We start from the raw sequence: 23801 nt of genomic DNA, 5'->3' as shown, positions 1-23801 counted from the left end.
TCTTTAATATCTGAATTTGCAGAAACTGAACGAGCCAAAGAAGAGGCTGGTGCTGCCTCAACTAAAAAAGGTAAATGCAGCTTGAAGAAAAAGATGTCATGGCTATAGCTTATTTCTGCTAAGGTTCCTAACTTAATGTATTGTTCGGTGCTTATAAAAGAGGTCTAATTTATTGATTTTGCTATTTCATTGACACAGAAACAAACCCACTGTGCATAAGATTTATGGTATCCATGTTAACAAGGCTTTTGTGTTCAGTGTTCTAGTGCCAATGGTTTCACTTCTTTAAGGTCATAAACTAAAATGAGTAATTATAGTCCACTTGCAAGTTAGTTTTCAAAAAATTGAAGAAATGCTGCTATTCAAGCTGAACAGGATCCCAATCATCTGGAGAGTATTCAAGTTCAATATACTGCCTTAGGAAGACAGGGCTTGAACAAATGAAATATGGACTAGTAGAGCTTATGTGAACAATGTTCACTTTGTGCTTGCATAATATTAAATTAGAAAATATTAAATTGAAATGCTCACTTGGGGATATTTTGCTCTAAAAAATATTGGGAAGTTAGGGATTTAAGTTTTCAAAGTTATTTCTCTTGTCATATCTAATCAGAGGCCTACATATATGAATTTTGATGCCTTTTAGGAGACATTTAAATAACATGTTTAAAACAGTAATATACATTAAAAGTAATCATCATGAAGAAAAGTTTTACATATTCCCTATTCAAAATAATCTGGAACAATTCTACAATTTGTGATTCTTCTTTACAAATAGAAATGAAGTCAGCAATATATCCAATGTTTTCAGAAGTATCTCAAGAGACAATTTAACAACCTTATACTTAACATACACTCACACATATTATATTCATATATATATACTTAACATACACTCACACATTTATATTCATATATATAATATATATTTATATATGTGAATATAAATATATATTATATATATGAATATAAACGAATACATGGACATAAATTAATATAATATACATTTATATATTAGTTAATAAACCATAATATAAATTACTATATTTAATTAATATATAAATTAATGTATAAATTAGTATACATATGTATGTCTAAGACAAAAATTAGATAAAGAATACTTTAAGAAAAGATATAAATTTTTGTAAAGTAATAATTAGAAGCTAGAGTTACTGAAATTAATGGATGCCTTCTCTTAAATACAGTTCTATTTATTATTCTAAATTTACCACACATAGGAATAAAATGTTTCCTAATTATATCTTTTTCTAATAACCTAAACTATTCTTGATAAGTGATTGAAGTAAATTTAGCTCAGTATCAATGTGTCCTAAGTGATAGAGCCATAAATCATCGAAGTCACTTTAATGTATCTCATTCTTTTGTGGTGTCTTATTTTCAAATCAGTTTTCCTTGTTGGCATTAAGTGGAATGTGGGTAATACTTGCTTGTTTCAGAAAGGATGATGCCATGGTATCATGAAAAGGCTGAAGGTCTATAGATTCAGGAAAAGTCATTAATATAGGGAAGGGTACAAGTGTACATGGGTCCAGGAAGTGAATATGACACCAGCATATGGATATGTGTTAAAAGCAAGAACAAAAGCAAGGCAAAGTTGTGGTTCAGAATTGGTAGCCAAGAGTGAGGCTAATGGGGTTTCATTTGGAATTAGATTTCAAATATAGAGCCTTAGGAAATTCCTCATTATGAAAGGCAGTCTGGAGACAGAGTTAAGAAGAGAAGATTTGAGGCACCTGGGTGGCTTAGTCGGTTAAGTGTCCGAATTCGGCTCAAGTCATCATTTCACAGGTGATGGGTTCGAGCCCCATGTCGGGCTCTCTGCTGACAGCTGAGAGCCTAGACCCCGGTTCGGATTCTGTGTCTCCCTCTCTCTCTTCCCTTCCTCCTCTCATACTCTCTCTCTGTCTCTGAAAAATAAATAAAAATGTTTAAAAAACTAAAAAATAAACTAAAAAAAAACAAGGAAAGATTCAACTACTTGGAGGTTGAGCCCTGCACAGACTCTCAATTACTTGGAGCCTGGATATTTAGGATTGAAATACAAACACACATAGTTTGAGTCCAATCAGATCAAATTGGAGTGAACAAAGATATTTAACTGGGACTGAACCTTCACTTTGTTAACTCACTGGGAACTTCAACCAAAAATGGTCCCTGAGTTTATAGTATTGCCAAACATTTCGGTTGGGGTTAAGTAGACCTGATTGCTAGACTTAGAGTGAAATGAAAAAAAATAACTAATCTTTTTATGAAAATAAACTATTGCACCAATTACTTTGCTTCTAGTAAATCTTAGGTCTCATGCCTCAATTCTTAACTTAAATATGATTCTGCACATTGGGTTTGCCTGCAACCACAGCATGGCAGAAGCAAGTGATCCTTCCAAAGCTGTCATAAATAAATGGAAATTCAGGTAGTGCTTTTCCAATTTAACAACTTACAAAAAATAGAAGTCAACATATACTTCATTCATTTGTCAACTAGTTTTTCTGTCCCCTACACCCTCACTGACAATCAGCCACACAAAACAATAGATACTGTTTCATCATGGATTTAGCCCCTAATCTCCACAACAGTTAGCATATTTTACAAGATGTTCAACTTGTAGTCTTTTCAAAAATAAGTAGAATAAGGGATTGAAGGAAGATGGCGGCGTAGGAGGATGCTGGGCTCACCGCGCGTCCTGCTGATCACTTAGATTCCACCTACACCTGCCTAAATAACCCAGAAAACCGCGAGAGGATTAGCAGAACGGAGTCGCTGGAGCCAAGCACAGACGAGAGGCCCATGGAAGAGGGTAGGAAGGGCGGCGAGGCAGTGTGCGTTCCACGGACTGGCGGGAGGGAGCCGGGGCGGAGGGGCGGCTCGCCAGCCAAGCAGAGCCCCCGAGTCTGGCTTGCAAAAGCAGAGGGGCCTGACGAACTGTGTTCCCACAACAAGCGCGACTTAGCGTCTGGGAGGTCATAAGTTAACAGATCTGCTAGGGAAGTGGGAAGGCTGGAGGACAAAGGGAGGGAGAGCTGCTGAGCCCCCTGACGACAGAGCTCAGTTTGGTGGGGAACAAAGGCGCTCGCCAGCGCCATCTCCCCTGCCCATCCCCCAACCAAAATCCCAAAGAGAACCAGTTCCTGCCAGGGAACTTGCTCGCTCCATGCAAACACCCAACTCTGTGCTTCTGCGGAGCCAAACCTCCGGCAGCAGATCTGACTCCCTCCCGCTGCCACAGGGCCCCTCCTGAAGTGGATCACCTAAGGAGAAGCGAGCTAAGCCTGCCCCTCCTGCCCCTGTGCACCTTGCCTACCCACCCCAGCTAATACGCCAGATCCCCAGCATCACAAGCCTGGCAGGGTGCAAGTAGCCCAGACAGACCACGCCACCCCACAGTGAATCCCTCCGCTAGGAGAGGGGAAGAGAAGGCACACACCAGTCTGACTGTGGCCCCAGTGGTGGGCTGGGGGCAGACATCAGGTCTGACTGCGGCCCCGCCCACCAACTCCAGTTATACCACAGCACAGGGGAAGTGCCCTGCAGGTCCTCACCACGCCAGGGACTATCCAAAATGACCAAGCGGAAGAATTCCCCTCAGAAGAATCTCCAGGAAATAACAACAGCTAATGAGCTGATCAAAAAGGATTTAAATAATATAACAGAAAGTGAATTTAGAATAATAGTCATAAAATTAATCGCTGGGCTTGAAAACAGTATACAGGACAGCAGAGAATCTCTTGCTACAGAGATCAAGGGACTAAGGAACAGTCACGAGGAGCTGAAAAACGCTTTAAACGAAATGCATAACAAAATGGAAACCACCACAGCTCGGCTTGAAGAGGCAGAGGAGAGAATAGGTGAACTAGAAGATAAAGTTATGGAAAAACAGGAAGCTGAGAAAAAGAGAGATAAAAAAATCCAGGAGTATGAGGGGAAAATTAGAGAACTAAGTGATACACTAAAAAGAAATAATATACGCATAATTGGTATCCCAGAGGAGGAAGAGAGAGGGAAAGGTGCTGAAGGGGTTTTTGAAGAAATAATAGCTGAGAACTTCCCTGAACTGGGGAAGGAAAAAGGCATTGAAATCCAAGAGGCACAGAGAACTCCCTTCAGACGTAACTTGAATCGATCTTCTGCACGACATATCATAGTGAAACTGGCAAAATACAAGGATAAAGAGAAAATTCTGAGAGCAGCAAGGGGTAAACGTGCCCTCACATATAAAGGGAGACCTATAAGACTCGTGACTGATCTCTCTTTTGAAACTTGGCAGGCCAGAACGAATTGGCACGAGATTTTCAGTGTGTTAGACAGAAAAAATATGCAGCCGAGAATCCTTTATCCAGCAAGTCTGTCATTTAGAATAGAAGGAGAGATAAAGGTCTTCCCAAACAAACAAAAACTGAAGGAATTTGTCACCACTAAACCAGCCCTACAAGAGATCCTAAGGGGGACCCTGTGAGACAAAGTCCCAGAGACATCACTACAAGCATAACACATACAGACATCACAATGACTCTAAACCCGTATCTTTCTATAATAACACTGAATGTAAATGGATTAAATGTGCCAACCAAAAGACATAGGGTATCAGAATGGATAAAAAAACAAGACCCATCTATTTCCTGTCTACAAGAGACTCATTTTAGACCTGAGGACACCTTCAGATTGAGAGTGAGGGGATGGAGAAATATTTATCATGCTACTGGAAGCCAAAAGAAAGCTGGAGTAGCCATACTTATATCAGACAAACTAGACTTTAAAGGCTGTAAGAAGAGATGAAGAAGGACATTATATAATAGTTACAGGGTCTATCCACCAGGAAGAGCTAACAATTATAAATGTCTATGCGCCAAATACCGGAGCCCCCAAATATATAAAACAATTACTCATAAACATAAGCAACCTTATTGATAAGAATGTGGTAATTGCAGGGGACTTTAACACCCCACTTACAGAAATGGATAGATCATCTAGACACACGGTCAATAAAGAAACAAGGGCCCTGAATGAGACATTGGATCAGATGGACTTGACAGATATATTTAGAACTCTGCATCCCGGGGCGCCTGGGTGGCGCAGTCAGTTAAGCGTCCGACTTCAGCCAGGTCACGATCTCATGGTCCGTGAGTTCGAGCCCCGCGTCGGGCTCTGGGCTGACGGCTCAGAGCCTGGAGCCTGTTTCCGATTCTGTGTCTCCCTCTCTCTCTGCCCCTCCCCCGTTCATGCTCTGTCTCTCTCTGTCCCGAAAATAAATAAATGTTGAAAAAAAAATTTATAGAACTCTGCATCCCAAAGCAACAGAATATACTTTCTTCTCGAGTGCACATGGAACATTCTCCAAGATAGATCATATACTGGGTCACAAAACAGCCCTTCATAAGTTTACCAGAATTGAAATTATACCATGCATACTTTCAGACCACAATGCTATGAAGCTTGAAATCAACCACAGGAAAACGTCTGGAAAACCTCCAAAAGCATGGAGGTTAAAGAACACCCTATTAACGAATGAGTGGGTCAACCAGGCAATTAGAGAAGAAATTAAAAAATATATGGAAACAAACGAAAATGAAAATACAACAATCCAAACGCTTTGGGACGCAGCGAAGGCGGTCCTGAGAGGAAAATACATTGCAATCCAGGCCTATCTCAAGAAACAAGAAAAATCCCAAATACAAAATCTAACAGCACACCTAAAGGAACTAGAAGCAGAACAGCAAAGGCAGCCTAACCCCAGCCGAAGAAGAGAAAAAATAAAGATCAGAGCAGAAATAAACAATATAGAATCTAAAAAAACTGTAGAGCAGATCAACGAAACCAAGAGTTGGTTTTTTGAAAAAATAAACAAAATTGACAAACCTCTAGCCAGGCTTCTCAAAAAGAAAAGGGAGATGACCCAAATAGATAAAATCATGAATGAAAATGGAATTATTACAACCAATACCTCAGAGATACAAACAATTATCAGGGAATACTATGAAAAATTATATGCCAACAAACTGGAAAACCTGGAAGAAATGGACAAATTCCTGAACACCCACACTCTTCCAAAACTCAATCAGGAGGAAATAGAAAGCTTGAACAGACCCATAACCAGTGAAGAAATTGAATCGGTTATCAAAAATCTCCCAACAAATAAGAGTCCAGGACCAGATGGCTTCCCAGGGGAGTTCTACCAGACGTTTAAAGCAGAGATAATACCTATCCTTCTCAAGCTATTCCAAGAAATAGAAAGGGAAGGAAAACTTCCAGACTCATTCTATGAAGCCAGTATTACTTTGATTCCTAAACCAGACAGAGACCCAGTAAAAAAAGAGAACTACAGGCCAATATCCCTGATGAATATGGATGCAAAAATTCTCAATAAGATACTAGCAAATCGAATTCAACGGCATATAAAAAGAATTATTCACCATGATCAAGTGGGATTCATTCCTGGGATGCAGGGCTGGTTCAACATTCGCAAATCAATCAACGTGATACATCACATTAACAAAAAAAAAGAGAAGAACCATATGATCCTGTCAATCGATGCAGAAAAGGCCTTTGACAAAATCCAACACCCTTTCTTAATAAAAACCCTTGAGAAAGTCGGGATAGAAGGAACATACTTAAAGATCATAAAAGCCATTTATGAAAAGCCCACAGCTAACATCATCCTCAACGGGGAAAAACTGAGAGCTTTTTCCCTGAGATGAGGAACACGGCAGGGATGCCCACTCTCACCGCTGTTGTTTAACATAGCTCTGGAAGTTCTAGCATCAGCAATCAGACAACAAAAGGAAATCAAAGGCATCAAAATTGGCAAAGATGAAGTCAAGCTTTCGCTTTTTGCAGATGACATGATATTATACATGGAAAATCCGATAGACTCCAGCAAAAGTCTGCTAGAACTGATACAGGAATTCAGCAAAGTTGCAGGATACAAAATCAATGTACAGAAATCAGTTGCATTCTTATACACTAACAATGAAGCAACAGAAAGACAAATAAAGAAACTGATCCCATTCACAATTGCACCAAGAAGCATAAAATACCTAGGAATAAATCTAACCAAAGATGGAAAGGATCTGTATGGTGAAAACTATAGAAAGCTTATGAAGGTAATTGAAGAAGATTCAAAGAAATGGAAAGACATTCCCTGTTCATGGATTGGAAGAATAAATATTGTCAAAATGTCAATACTACCCAAAGCTATCTACACATTCAATGCAATCCCAATCAAAATTGCACCAGCATTCTTCTCGAAACTAGAACAAGCAATCCTAAAATTCATATGGAACCACAAAAGGCCCCGAATAGCCAAAGGAATTTTGAAGAAGAAGACCAAAGCAGGAGGCATCACAATCCCAGACTTTAGCCTCTACTACAAAGCTGTCATCATCAAGACAGCATGGTATTGGCACCAAAACAGACACATAGACCAATGGAATAGAATAGAAACCCCAGAACTAGACCCACAAACGTATGGCCAACTCATCTTTGACAAAGCAGGAAAGAACATCCAATGGAAAAAAGACAGTCTCTTTAACAAATGGTGCTGGGAGAACTGGACAGCAACATGCAGAAGGTTGAAACTAGACCACTTTCTCACACCATTCACAAAAATAAACTCAAAATGGATAAAGGACCTGAATGTGAGACAGGAAACCATCAAAACCTTAGAGGAGAAAGCAGGAAAAGACCTCTCTGACCTCAGCCGTAGCAATCTCTTACTCGACACATTCCCCAAAGGCAAGGGAATTAAAAGCAAAAGTGAATTACTGGGACCTTATGAAGATAAAAAGCTTCTGCACAGCAAAGGAAACAACCAACAAAACTAAAAGGCAACCAATGGAATGGGAAAAGATATTTGCAAATGACATATCGGACAAAGGGCTAGTATCCAAAATCTATCAAGAGCTCACCAAACTCCACACCCGAAAAACAAATAACCCAGTGAAGAAATGGGCAGAAAACATGAATAGACACTTCTCTAAAGAAGACATCCGGATGGCCAACAGGCACATGAAAAGATGTTCAGCGTCGCTCCTTGTCAGGGAAATACAAATCAAAACCACACTCAGGTATCACCTCACGCCAGTCAGAGTGGCCAAAATGAACAAATCAGGAGACTATAGATGCTGGAGAGGATGTGGAGAAACGGGAACCCTCTTGCACTGTTGGTGGGAATGCAAACTGGTGCAGCCACTCTGGAAAGCAGTGTGGAGGTTCCTCAGAAAATTAAAAATAGACCTACCCTATGACCCAGCAATAGCACTGCTAGGAATTTATCCAAGGGATACAGGAGTACTGATGCATAGGGGCACTTGTACCCCAATGTTCATAGCAGCACTCTCAACAATAGCCAAATTATGGAAAGAGCCTAAATGTCCATCAACTGATGAATGGATAAAGAAATTGTGGTTTATATACACAATGGAGTACTACGTGGCAATGAGAAAAAATGAAATATGGCCTTTTGTAGCAACATGGATGGAACTGGAGAGTGTTATGCTAAGTGAAATAAGTCATACACAGAAAGACAGATACCATATGGTTTCACTCTTACGTGGATCCTGAGAAACTTAACAGGAACCCATGGGGGAGGGGAAGGAAAAAAAAAAAGAGGTTAGAGTGGGAGACAGCCAAAGCATAAGAGACTCTTAAAAACTGAGAACAAACTGAGGGTTGATGGGGGGTGGGAGGGAGGAGAGGGTGGGTGATGGGTATTGAGGAGGGCACCTTTTGGGATGAGCCCTGGGTGTTGTATGGAAACCAATTTGACAATAAATTTCATATAAAAAAATAAGTAGAATAAGAAAATTGTGTAGGGGTTATTTTTGTTTTCAAAACTTTGGAAATTGTTTTTCTGCACTGAGGTTTGAACTAGGAACTGTATATGCAATGTTAGGTGGAAATTACTAATTTTGCAATTGTTTTAAAATTTTCACAGTTAAAAAAAGTTTATTTTAAATTAATTGCAATGTGCCAATTTATATATCTAGTATAAATTGTTTGATCTTAAGCCAGATTTTAAGTCATATTTTCTTTGGGGATATATATATATATATATATATAGTCATCAATATATCATCTTACCAACTTAAATTTGTTTTGCAGTATTCAAATCATTTTTACTTTCATTTGACACATATTTATGGTTTACACACTGTATACAGAATTAAGGGAAAATGTAGATGTTAATCTTGTTATTGAACAACTTAAAATACTGAAAAATAGGAATTTAAGTTGTTTAAACCTCATTTTTTGCTATCACATAAAAGTTTTCTACGTAATTATAGTTTATGGTTTAAAGCCAACAGGGTAAGAAATAAATACAGATAGATTTCCATAGGAGTTTAAAAATGATTTGTACCTGGGGTAAAGCAAAGATTTACTACCTAAGATGACTTTAGAGTTAAGTCTTAAATAACAGATAGAATTTTGTTATGTAATCATTAGTTTGAAGGGTAACCGGGGTACAGGTAAAATAACAAGGCAGTGGTGGGAAATTTCAGGATGTATATGAGGAATGGCAAGAGAGTTACAGATATGGCATGAATTAATACAACCTGGGCTAATAATGCTATAAAGAGGCCTAATTTTAAAATTGGACTCTATTCCATGAGCAACATGGAGTTAATGAAAAATTTAAGTTTAGGAATAACATTCAGACATTTGCTTTAGGAGGAGGTAGTGTAGGTAGGATGCAATAATGTAGGTGACATGTATTAAGACCTGGTATTAATTATGAGATTGCAAAGGAGGGATATTAATAGAATTTGACAACTTACTAGCTTTGGGAGGGAAAAAAGAAATGATTTAATGACAATAAGTTTTCAGACTGGGTGCTAGAAGAATATTATTGATATTCTTATAAAAATTAAGAAGGAAGATGAGAAGTAGTTTGGGGAGGAAGGCAAGATTTATTTTAGACATATTAAAGTGCTGGCAGCACATGCAAGTGACTTCCCATAGGTGGTTCCAAATATAGAACTAGAATTTCAGACAATTGCAAGACTGTAGATATAGAAGTGGGTGTCTTTTGCATGGGATTACTGGTGGAAACAGTTAAGAGTCCATGAGCTTGTCAGAAAGAGACGGCCTAGAGTGAGAACAGGGCTGGTGTGGAGTGTTAGGGAACATTGAATTTGGAGGAAAGAGGGCAAGGAAAGTCAAAGAAAAAAAAAGGACAGAAAAAAGTGACTAGAAAGATGAGGTTAAAGAAAAATAGTTGTAATTATGTATAATGTCATAGTCGCCACAGGAGCATAAACCATTTTAGTGACAAGGTGGAGGTCACCAAGTCATTGCCAAGCAGATAATTATTGATTTTTAAAATAGAATTTTTGGGGCACCTGGGTGGTTCAGTCAGTTGAGCATCTGACTCTTGATTTTGGCTCAGATCATGATCCCAAGGCTGTGGGATTGAGCCCTGTGTTGGACTCCATCCTGAGAGTGGAGCCTGCCTAAGGTTCTCTATCTCTCTCTGTCTGTCTCCCCTTCCCTCTACCCATCTCACCCACTCATGTGTGCTCTCTCTATTGAAATAGAAAATAATAATAAAATAGAATAAAATAAAATAAACACATTTTTAGGGGAATGGCACACTTGAAAGCTAAAGAAGGACAAATTGAGGGAAGAGGTAATGAAACATACAGGCAATCATGCTGAAGAAAATGGCTTGGAATAAAAGGAAAATAGGTTAGTAGCTTGGTGTTCTTGTTTAATTTAGAGCCATCTCCCCTTTAATCTCAGAGGTAAAGTGTTTATTGTTCTTGTCAAGACGAGCTTCTCCAGTTGTGTCCCCTTTAATCAGTCACCCATGCATTTTTGTGGTATCATAATCTTTCCCATTATTGATTTTGTTTTGGAAATAGTATTCTCAATTTCAAAACTCCTTTTTTGGTTAATATTTCCCTCTCTGCCATTTTGTCTCCTCCACATTTTATCCAGTCTTCTGGACACTGGAATGCTAGCACCCCTTCTGAGCTCCCGCAAGGATGAGGCTTCTGTCTCTACTGTGCCACTGATGTTCTGGATAATGCTGATGATTTTATCATTGCTAAACCAAAGGAGCCATTTGGCATTCACATAATAAGCTTCTCAGTTTTATTCACCATTTTATCTTTTCTCTAAGCTTCTCTTTTGTTGGCTTATCATGAGAACATAGCCTCCTGGTTCTCCCCCATATCCTCTGACCTTTATTTGTGACTTGTGTTTCTTTTTTCTCTGCTGACCCTTCAATTATTGATGTTCCCAGATTCCATTATTAATCCTCTGAACTTTTCATTTTATATTTTCTCTTTGTGAGATATGTCCACTTTCAAGGTTGAAATTCTTCCCTATATCCTGAAGATTCCCAGTTGTATGTTGCCACTTCAGGACTTCTCTGTGAAAAGGTTTTTTCCCTCAAATTTCAAACTTATATGTTCAAATGTCCAACAAACACCTTCAAATATAACCTGTTTTAAACTAAATTCTTCGTATCTCCTTCCCAACTTGCTTTTCATTATCATTGGTGAAAATACAATCTCTCTTCACTTCACTGGAAAATGGGGGGTGATTTTTTATCTTTCTTTACTTCATCTGATTAATCTCCAAGTGCTGCTGATTTTATCTCCTTAATATTTCTTGAACGTATTTCCTCCTATTCATAACTGACTTTCATCTTAATTTAAGCCTTCACTATCTTTTGCTTGAACCACTGTAATGAACTCACTACTGCCCTTAGGCTCTTTATTTTTATTTCACTAATATTCATTTTACCAGAATTTCCCCATAGTCATAGTAAGTTATTAAAGTTATAAAACTGAACAAGTCATTCAATTTAAAACTGTCTTTTTCCAAGTTGACCATGAAATAAAGTCCAACCTTGTTAAAATGACATAAATCCCTCAAGATCTGACCCTTATATTCCTTCTCAACTTCATTTTCAAGTATTCCCTGCTTTGAATGCTACAACAAATACTATATTGCTCATAATTCCAAATTCAGGAATATGATGTAAAATTCAGGAAACATGGTAGAAGGAAAGGATGGTCTTGTGAATACATTAATTAGCATCATTTGAGAATTGATGAGAAGCCTCTCTTTCTTGTCTCTCCACTATAACATATAGCCAAGGACCTTTGTACCCAAGATGTAAGACTTTTTATTCCACAATTAATGATTTGTTCCGTTGTTTCAGTCAGTGACATCTCTATGCACTACCTTTAAAATCTGATCAACCCTTGGGCAGATAACATTGCATTCTTATATCCTTGAAAATAATAGTTTATTATGCTAAGTCTGTAGGTCTACATCCCTGAAGTAATGTATAAATGTCATGTGGGGTACTTTTCAAACTATAAATACTTTTCCACCACTCCTCACTTTTTTTACCAGGATTCTAATATATCCCATCTCCAAGTAAGCTTCATTGCCTATGTACAAGCCCTTACTGCTAATGGGAACACATCAGAGCCTTAAGAGTGATTAAGGTCAAGAAAGGAGAGATTAAATTGTACTGGAGAAGTGGATCCCTGAAGGAAATTGAAGGGGAGAATAATGATAAAAGCCTGCAGCTACAGGAAAGTAACTTCTCCATCTCATAGTTTAGCTCAGGACTATTCCTAATTCAGGCATTACTTTCTAAGAGTGTTAGTTGCTTTGTTTCCTTTATATTAGTTGGGATCTCTGAAGAAGTGCAATATAAATCTACTTTTCACCCTAAAGTAAACCCTTCCAAATGTAGAGCAAAGAGAATTTCTCTCAGGACCAAAGGAGATTTCAGGTACCCTGTAGCACAGAAAAAGAAATTGATTAAGGTCTTCTTTTGATTCCAGGAAGTTAGAAAATCCACTTACTTAGATGAGCTATTTATTTCTAAAGTTTACTCTCCATAGGATTAGGCTTGATGAATTTTACATCAGAAGTAGAAGTGAAAGGATCATCATTTCATGCAAAATGTGTTATTTTCTGTACAGATAATCAATATTTTCAGTGACCTTTTCTGAGTAACAAAAACTGCTATAAAGGGGACTATCCTCCTTTATTTAATATGAATGTAGAACCCATCATTGGAAAGAAAACTTGTTCTTTTTGTGTAAATCACAAATTGTTTACTTAGAGATATTTACTTTTCAAAGGATTAAAATAAAATAAGCTGAAAACTACATATTTGCTATACAATATTTATAATGAGTCTTCTGAACAAAATAATTATGAATAAGACTATATACCCATGGGCTTTATTATAATTACAAATTATCAGTGTTTCATTTCCACTAATGTACCACACATTTTACTAGCTCCTTTATGTAAATAAAGTAAATTCTGACTCTAGTTTGGAATTCAAGGCCTTCTATAATTGGCCCTTTCTTCTATTTTTGGATTATTCCATATCTACTTTGGGGAAACCTCTGCTTCAGATTAATTTGTTCACTTTCCTCTATGCATACCTAAGGATTTTATGCTCCTCTTTCTTCACATCTTATTGGCTACACCTAAAATCAGTCCTATTCCTAGAAAACCACTAATACCAAAGCTTACCGATTTTCCCTCTCAATGCAAAACATTTCGTATTAAGACATATTGTTTGTCAATTAGCACATTTAATTGCTAAGCAAAAATATATTAATCACTTGTTATATTAGGAACAATGCTAGATACTGTAATAAATTCAAGCAGTACGTTTCTAAATATCCCATGTATCAAAGAAAAAAATGACAGTAAATTTTGGATATATGTTGATCTAATGTATGACAAAAGCATTACATTGAAACTTGGGATGCAGTTAAACAGTGTTAGGGTAAAACTTATGCACTTAAACAATACTCATTAGAAAAGTAAAAAATCTGAAAATTGAATATCCAGAAAGCCAATAATTTTTTAACACAGAAAATTAAACCCAAAGAAAGCTGAAGGAAAAGAAATTAAAAAATGTAATAATAAAGGCTAATGAAGTAGTAAATTAAGTTGTACAATAGGGAAAGCAAAACAGTCAAAGTTAGAGTCTCCATAAAACCTAACAAAGCTGATAGACTGTTATGAAAACTTATTTAGGAAAAAAAGAGAAAGCACCAAACATCAATATCAGAAAATTAAAAATAGGCATCATTACAGATCCTACAGAAAATTAAAAATAAGAACATTTTCCAATAAATGGACTCATATTTTGAATCCATAATCCATATTTGAATCCATAATTCAAATCCATAAATACGGATTCATATTTTGAATCCATAATTAATAATTCTTCCCCAAAGAAATTTCTAGTCAGATAGCTTCACTGGTGAATTCTTTCAAGAATTTAAGGAAAAATTGACACTAATCTTACACTAAACCTTCCAGGAATCTAAAAAGAGAAAACATTCACTTATTTTATGGAGCTAGAATAACCTCGGTGCTAAAACCTGACAAGAACTAAAAAAGAAACATGCAAGCTACCTTCTTTGTGAACATAGAAGCATAGGCCTAAACAAAATATTAGCAGATCAAGTCTGAAAATATGCATGAAGGATAAAATGTCTTAAAGTTGGTTTTGTTTTGGGAATACAATCTTTAAAAAAAAATGAATGTAATTAACCAGATTAATAGAATAAAGGGAAATTACATTCATCATAGTAAATGCATTTGATATAATTTGTCCCTAGAGTAGAAAGAAACTTCCTTAATCTGATAAGATATCTACAAACCATTGGCAAATATCATACTCAATGGAGAAAAACGGAAAGATTTCCAACTGAGAATTAGAACAACACAAGGATGTCTGTTATTACCCCTTCTATTACATATTGTATAGATATTTTAGCCAGTGAAATAAGGTGAGAAAACGAAATAATATGTACAAGAATAGAAAAGTAATGAATAAAACTCATTACTTACTGATGAAATTATTATCTACTTGAAATAATCAAAAAGGTCTACAACTAAACTATTATGACTAATGAGTAAATTTAGCAAGTTTCTGTAAAAAAAAATTATGTTACCCCCCCTTCTCTGGTTCATGACATTTTTGTTGAAAAGATCATGGCCAGTTACACTGTAGACATTTTTGATTGCTTTGATTATTTCTTCAGAATATTATTCAATATATATTTTTATATACTGTATTTGATTAAACTGAAAGCTAAATCTTTGGCTTAACTGGATTCCAGTTGACTAGTTGGATGCTTTGGCAAGAACACTTCAGAGTGTGTGACACTGCATATCATTAAGAAGTCAGAATGTCCGGATGTCCCATTATGAATGAATGGTTCTAAGTTTTATCAGTGGTTGTGTTGGTGACAACCACATTGCTTCATTTCAAAGTTGCATTTTTCTCCGTGCAGCTCTGTGGGGTGATACTTGGGTGTGATGGCAATATTCAGTCCCCTCACTCATCTTCATCAAACAGCTGCTAGTATCCTCTGAAGGTCCTTACTTGAATCAATTATTTCAGTGGGGTATACTGATTTTGAGTGAATAATTTCTAGTGTTTTGATGTATAAATAGGTAGACAGTGAGTAGTCCACTGAAAGCAATAAATTTTAAAGAAAGCATAGTTCAGGATAAACAGCATCTTATTTCTCTTTTGGTTACCTGTGATTTTGGATGACTTTATTTAACATTTAAATGAATCTCAAGCATGACTACACTGTCCTTTCAGTTGATTAAGTTAAGTTGAGCTTGAATTTAAAACAGCATCTAGTTGACATTTTCAAGACTCTGAATGACTCCAGCAATAACCTGGATTGTAAATCGATTAATCATAGTCCTGTCAAGTAGAATTCCTTGTAGAGCTTGTTTATCAAAGTAGAGTATAAAAGGAGAAAGTAGAAAGGGGTATGGAAAAACTAGTCAGAAGCCAAGAAATTATTTCTTTTTCCTTTAATTCTTTAACATTCAATTTGAAATCGGTTTCAATTGGTTTATAGAGAGATGAGAAAAGTTGAAAAACTCTAAAATAGCTTGTTTCGAAGAAAGAGCTGGCAACGAATGAGTTACAAAATGCATTTTTGAGCAGAAGCAGCATTTCCATCTGGAACTTTTATTTAAACCTTATCTCTGCCTTGCAGCTGTACCTGGAAAGAAGGAAGAGAAAACAACCAAGACAGTGGAGCAAGGTAAAAAAAAATGAAGGAGGTTGACATTATCTTCTTTAGAAAGACAACAACATGAGGAGGAAAGCACTGGATTCAGACAGGAGGAAGACAATAACCGTTCTATCTATTGCTCTCTATCACTGTCCTTGCATGCTTTTCTGTTTCAGGGAGGATGTGAGGCAGCAATCTGGGTTTTTGTTCTTTTGTATAACTAAACTTTGAGCAGGAAAACTCCACAGACTTCTTAATTATATCAGGGGAAATGCTGAAGATGATTGGGAACAAGGAAATGATCTGGGGTAACTGGTAGACATTTTTCTGTTTGCTTTGTGCTTTTATCACCACCTTACTGATCATAGTTTAAAGAATAAAGATGGCACAATTCAATTGATGCAAAAACAACATCTAATGCTTACAAAACAGTATGTAACACTTAAAGGGGAAAAAACACCAAACGTAAATTATTTGAGCTTATATTGTGACTTCAGCAAGTGATTCTCCCAAGAGGTCTGAAATTTGAATATTAAAAATCATAATGTTATAAGTAATGCATTTTATTTTTATTTATGCAGCTGTATAGTACATATATCACTCCAAAATTTGCTTGATAGAAATGCAAGAGTAGAGTGAAAACATTTAAAGTGATGTTGGGCCTTCTGTTAGAGCTTAGCGTGCTAATAATTTTATTTATGATTCCCCCACTGTTTGTTTTTTCATCTATCATATTTACTAGTTATTGTAATAAAACAGAACTAGTAATACTTTTGTCAAGAGTGAAATCAACATAATTTTTCCTCTGAAATTTGGGAGTAATTAAGTTCCTATTATCAAAAATGTAACATTTTTGATATGAACAGATCAAAAAAATCCTTTAATTTCTCACATTTCAGAGAAGTAAGTTAAAGTTACGAATTCAACTAAGTTAAATGATTGGTCAGATATTTATTTCCTTGGGCTTTTCAAAACAAAATCAGATTACAATTATATTGAAAAGTTTTCAAATGAGTTTTGGCTTCTGGGGACTTCCTGAAATTTTAGAATTCAACAGAATGTTTCTATCAACTTCATTTGATGTGGATATTTCCATCTCTGACAAAGAAAGTAGAGGAATGGTACGACATCCAGTTTTAACTTGTTCACTTAGGCAAGGAGGGCCCTGAGCCTAAATTTCTTCTGGGGGAAAAAAACAAAACAAAAACGGAATGACTTCTGTCTGACCTGCCTATTCAACAAGATGTAGAGCTCAAACAAGAAAACATGGGAAAAGATATCAAAAATGATAAATTCCTAGATAATTGCACAGTCCTTACATGAGCATATTTCCTTATCAAATCAACTTTACGACAGGTGAGATAAACTACCAAACCGTGTCAATTTAACTGTTTCATAGTTTTTTTTCTTCTAGTATAAAGGTGTTCATTGCTCATCTTTGGCATTTGTAGCTTTCCTTTTAGAGCCAAAGCATATTAAGAGAAGACTGACAACAGTGTAAAATGCCCAACACTAGTACTTGTACCTAAAAAATAAGTGATTTAAACACAGATTGTTTATTTTTCTTACCTGCATGTTGGTGTCAGTTTCATTAACTCTATAATGTTTCCTCAGGTAGTAGGAGACTAGAATTGGTTCTTAGAAATGTGAACTTACTTCTTCAGATAATTTTATAATTCATTTTTTTATGAAAGATACCTTTTATCATATAAAATGTTAGGCTTTTAGCTTGTATAAAAAATGAGGTTCTTTCAATGGCTCTTTTTATATTGACTTAGTAAATCATTTCAATTTAAATATCGTAAAGCAATAGCTTCATATAGTTCAACTATAAATACCATAAGAAATAGAATATTTGGGTAAATTGCATATTTTTGAGAAGATATGTCTATGACTAATCATTGATAGGAAAAATATATTTTGTGATTTAAAAAATCAAAAGTTTATGTAAAATTAAGTCAATGATATTCTACAGATTTCATCAGAGTATTCTAAAATTTATTCATAAGATGAGGCTTTAAATCTATTTTGTACTTCTGCAGTTTTTAGTTATCTTTAGAAGTATAAATAATCTAAAACTAGTATATAAGGCATTGAAGTATGATTAAATAGTTTTTAAAGTCATTTTTATTCATTTAAGCTTGTACTTGTAAACTTGCACTTGGGAAAAATATTATTTACAAACTCTTACTAGATTTAAAATACACTTGGTGATCTATATAAAATTGTGTATATTGAACCTCTGTACTGAGTCTGAATTATAATTGTACTCAGGACACATCGATTAAGCTAAACTTCATATTATGGGAAATTCATAGAGTGAAAGGTGGAATGAATTTTATTTTAACATAATGTAGTAAACTAGACATCATATCACATAAGAAGTAGAAATTTAGTTAATCTAACTTCTGCAAAAGTCCAAAAATGTAACTCTATTTTATCTCTAACTCATGATGAACCGTGTGTTTTTTTAGTTATTCGTTTTGTGAAGATCTTAAAATGGCTGGACTGGAATTTTGAGTATAAGGAAACACTTTATAAATAATTTCTCTACTTTAAAGGTGTACCTTTAAAGATGTACACACACACACACACACACACACACACACACACACACACACAACCACCACCATTAATTATTCCTCCTTGTTTAGAAATCAGTTACCTAGAAGTATCAAGAGATACAAATGTTTAATACAATAAATGTTGCTATCCTTGTAGTGAGAGCTAAGGAATGCCAAAGATAAAACCTTACAACATTTGCTAGGTGCTGTGTGATACCATATGAGAATTCATCTTTAGATATTCTATATTACATCTAGAGAAAGTACATCATGTTTCATTAAGCTTAACTTATTCCTTTGTTGATATTTAACTTCCTATAATTAGTGAACATGTTGCTCCTTGGTATTCATTTGCGAAATTGACCTGCTTCCTATATCCCATTTACATTTCTCTTTTCAATCTTGCTTTCATTCAGAAGAAAATTTTTAGTAATATTTGTTTGTTACTAGACAGATAAGCAAAACAGTCACTCTAAGGAAGCATCCAGTGGCTTGCTACTTCCTGGGGCAGGGAAGGACATCAGTCAAGACAATTAATTAAAAAAAATACAATTAACTTTGAAGATCTGAACTCTAGATTGGAGTCACAGCATCTCTCTATTTTTAATTGTCTTCCTTCAAAGTGACTTAAATCCAACCGTGATAAGGTAAAGGAAATAGTAATAAATTCAATCACTTGCAAATCATTTTTCCTTTTCTTTCATTCATTCACACATATGCATGACTTCACTTAAAGTCTTCTTTAAGAGTCCGTTCTAGAAGTCTGTAACAGTGCTGGAATACAGTATGTGTTCAATGATATCTGTGGGTTGAATGAAAACCGAGGGATTTTTGAAGAAAGGATTATTAGGCGATCCAGATTTCAATGAACATGGCCTCTAAATATTGTGCAATTAAAAGAATATTTCAGTTCATCAAAATATGATATCAATTAGTGAAGTTTGTCATATTTCAGAAACCAGGACATAAGTGATTAAATTCTTCAGTTTTAAAGTGGAACTAGTAGAGAAAAAATAATAATTAAATATGTGTTATTCATTAACGACATCATGTTGTTATGATCTTTGCTGATGGTGTTGTTACATAAACAAAATTGCCTGCAGTGAACAGTTATCATATGGATAAACATATTGAAAAATTAAATTGTAGTAACTGCAACTATTGTGAATTTCTTTAAAAACTTACAATGAAAGAGAAAGTTAAACAGTTGCCCAATTAATACAATAAATGATTCTAAATATAGAAACATTAGGCCTATTATTTCCTTTCTTATTTTTACAACTGTGGAGCTGAATTAGATGATCTCTTACTGCTTCCAAGTGTAAAATTTTCTATTCAACAAAGTTTTAAGTGGTGTTTCCTTACAACAGAATATAGAGTCTATTTCTTCTTTAAGGGAAGGCTAGTCTAGAAGGACTTACAGTTTTAAGACTTAGAGATTCAAATGCTAAGGAAAACCACACTATAAACTTGAATACTTATAGATACTTCAGTATCCTAAAAATAAACTGAAAGTTTCACTACAGACATATTAAGTACAGTTTTCCATTCTCTTAACAATTAAAAATCACTTCAAAATTATTAAATAGAAACATGACAGGAAAATATTCACAAAAAAAGATTAAATAGAATTTACGTGCCTATTTACCACAAGAATAAATCTTAACACAATTAGTAATCATTTTATTCAGGATAAAACTGGAACATGTGGTTCATAAATGTATCCAATGCAGTTCCTTTCCTATAATAAAAAAATTCTGCCTTGCCTTAAATTGAGAAATGTTTCTGAATTCACAAACATGCTAATTTATGTTCACCTGTAGAATTTCTGTCTTTCTTTGCCTTTGATTCTATTTTGTAAACAGTGGTGCCCTACATAATTGTATTAGTGTTTTAAGTTGCCATATCAGTAGGTAAAACCCAAATGCTAATACATGCTTTGTGTTTTTGTCATTGTCTTCACTCATCTTTTCAGATTCTCTGTTCTTTGTACATGCACTGGTCTACCTAGAATATGTGATGTGTACTTGTAGATTTATCCCATATTTTCAAGTGAATGTTAACAATAAGAGTAATGATTTCCTTACAGAAAATTATTTATTTAAATAAGTAATGTTTATATTTTGTGGTGTGTTAACATTATTTTTAAAAGATTAGTATTATGTTTAAGATCAATGGAGTAAAATTGAAAGTTTAGTCAATACAAGTTGTATTTAACTATTTACTTAATGTGTGATTATAAAATACCCTATTTGCACATGTGGACTAAGTCATGCTGTTGACCCTCAATAAATGTTAAATGATAACAATACTATTGATTCCTGTGAATTCCAAACTTTTTGACAACAGTTTGTGCTTTGATTGTTTAATATTTATTGAGCGCCCACAACAGACTAGGCGCTGGGGAATGGGTGTGAGGAACATGAAGTGGGCTACAGAGAGAGGATGGTTTACATGTGGAGCTTATACAGCATGTGAAAATGAGTATACTCTGCATATTTGTGTTTTTATATATTTTTGAGAGAATCTTTAGCAATTCTCCACTGTCCCTTTTGCTCACATAGCACATATCACTTTTTTTTTTACATTTATTTATTTTTCAGGGAGAAAGAGCATGCCTAGGGGAGGGGCAGAGAGAGGGAGAAAGAGAATCCCAAGCAGGCTCTGTGCTGTCAGCACAGAGCTCTATGTAGGGCTTGACCCCACCGACTGTGAGGTCATGACCGGAGCCAAAACCAAGAATCGGATGCTTAACTGAGCCACCCAGGCACCCCCACATTTCACTTCTTACTCTTATTTTATTTAATACTTTCAGAATGTTCTTACAATTATTTTATCTTATGTATAGGAAATTCCTTTTAATAAGCAGATAAATCTGAATCCTACTCATCACAGCAGAACAACATCTATTCAGAAGAAATTTGTATTGTTACATTGATCTCCTGCAGGGTGCCACATTCTGCCATGAAACATTTGGTTCATGTGATTCACATATGTATTAGTAGGAATGCCATTCAGTGCCAAAGAGAATTCCAGCCCAATAAAGGAAAAATGTATGTCAATGCTGTTGACAAGATTTGGAGGTGATGCTATGAGACACATTGTGCTGTACCTTTTTCTCTCAAAGTTAAAGCTTCTTTGTTATTAATGATCCATTTTCTCTAAAAAGCTAATGTGTGACTTGATCACTCTTACTTTATGCAGGATATACTAGAGGCAAGTACAGGTCACACAGGGAAATCATGGTAATGCCCAATTTCTGTTTCCATGCAGGTATTCTCCTTTCATTATCATGAAAATGAATTATTCATCTGCCTATCTAGCCTCTGTGACCAATTTTTTTAGAGATTCTGAGCATTTTATGAAGAGGCACACTAACACTTCAAGATTGCCCTAGGAACCTCCCCTTACACTTCATACTGGGGTCACCAATCTTAACACCAAGTAACCTTATTAACTGCAGGTCAGAGATACTGGTATATAGATGAACTTAATTACTGGAAATTATCAGAACAGACAACATACCCTAGAGCAATGTGTCGTTCCTACTATGCCTGCATTTTACTCTTACCATGATTTATCAAAGTAGTTTTTTAATGGAAATATTACCAATCTTTTAGTTTCTTAAAGTAACACATTTTTTACATCAAATGTGTGCTCTTGCTTCACTCATAAGTCTCAAACCTTCTCTTGATTTACCTTCAAACGAAGCTTCATGTAAAAATAATAGAATGCAATTTTGAACCATTTCTTAAAGCCCAGTCAAATCTAATTGTAAATATAAAGAAAGTTGTCATATGATCTGTGAATTTAATGGTAATGAACTTCAGATGTCTTTTATCAATACTTAATATAATTTTATAATTTTAAAACAGTGAAAATATGCATTCTTATTATCTACATCTTAATATTAGGTTGATAGTTCCTTAAGTCATCCTTAAATCTGTAATATGCCATTTTTATTCTCCTCATAGTGAAATTCTCTTACAGATCTTATTTTTCCTAATATATAATTTCAATAACCATCACCCAGATTTGGCATGTAAAAATATTTTTTAATTATTTAACATAGATATTTGGAATTTAATATTTTGTTCACCAGTGAGAAAAATCAACTTTGTTTGTTTCTTTGATACCCTAGGCTAGATTGTATAAAGGAATGTGGAAATGCATCATAATATTTACCATACAACACATCATGAAAATGCCTCCTTACAAGCTCAAGTATATCAAGCTGCTAATTATGTCTTATTTTTCTATTAATATTTCCTTCCACTCTTGTTATTATCCTGAAGCCATATATGGGTTGGATCTTTTTTTTTTCCCCTAGAAATCTTTAGTAGAAAGTAGATTATAAACTATGTAGCAAAGTTTACTGGTTAGAACAAGGGTTGTTTCCTGCGACTTTTTGTTCTTTTTACTGACTTTTCCTTCATTTATAAATCAATTTTCTATTAAAGACCTATTTACGAAAAAAATTGGCATACACTACCTTGAATAAAATTGTGTAAAAACAAATTGTTATGCTACATCCTGTTAAGCTCCATTCTCTAAAAATCAAATTGCAAAAATCATATGAAATAGCCCCACATAAAAATGCATTGTTACTTTCTCCTTGTTGTAAATGAAATTATACATTTTAGGTGAAATAACTTCAAGAATGAACATGAAAATTTTATTAACAGTCTATATAAAATTTACCTGTGCCTTATTGGTTATTACCACCCCAATTTTTCATAGAATGATGATGTAGTATAAACTGATTAAAAAGTAATTCTTTTAAAAAATGAAAATTTAATTCAGATCTTCTTTGGAATTCTAAAATGGCAAAATATGTTAAGAAATTTTTTCATTATTATAACTTGCAAAGTTTGAGTTTTTTTTTTACTTGATTCTTATACCAGGGGAAAAAAAAGATACTAATCAGATTACCCATACAAAACATCTATATTGTCCTTAAAATCTTGATAATAAATAAATAAATAAATAAATAAATAAATAAATAATAAAAGTCATTGTGAATAATTCTTAACTTGGAGTTAGCACTTGTATTGTGGCCCTTGGGGAAAAAAAACTGAAGAAAGCCAATGGTGGTTAAAAATGTCAGCCTCCTTGAACAGTGCAGTACAGAGGTATCTCAAAATAACATGTATAGCTTAGTCTACCTTTCCTGTAATTTATC

At 35.0% G+C, this 23801-nt stretch overlaps 1 protein-coding gene across 1 annotated transcript in view; it reads left to right on the top strand.

The window, feature by feature from the left end:
• Positions 1-23801, top strand: part of TRDN (triadin) — a 305883-nt gene that overhangs the window by 212239 nt on the left and 69843 nt on the right. The window contains 2 exon segments of the mRNA XM_047860375.1: positions 23-70; positions 16038-16085. Of these exon segments, the coding sequence (XP_047716331.1) occupies positions 23-70; positions 16038-16085 (96 nt within the window).

The sequence above is a fragment of the Prionailurus viverrinus genome, chromosome B2, assembly GCF_022837055.1.
Source record: "Prionailurus viverrinus isolate Anna chromosome B2, UM_Priviv_1.0, whole genome shotgun sequence".
In the NCBI taxonomy this organism is placed as follows: domain Eukaryota; kingdom Metazoa; phylum Chordata; class Mammalia; order Carnivora; family Felidae; genus Prionailurus; species Prionailurus viverrinus.
This window is presented reverse-complemented; position numbering and strand designations above follow the sequence as displayed.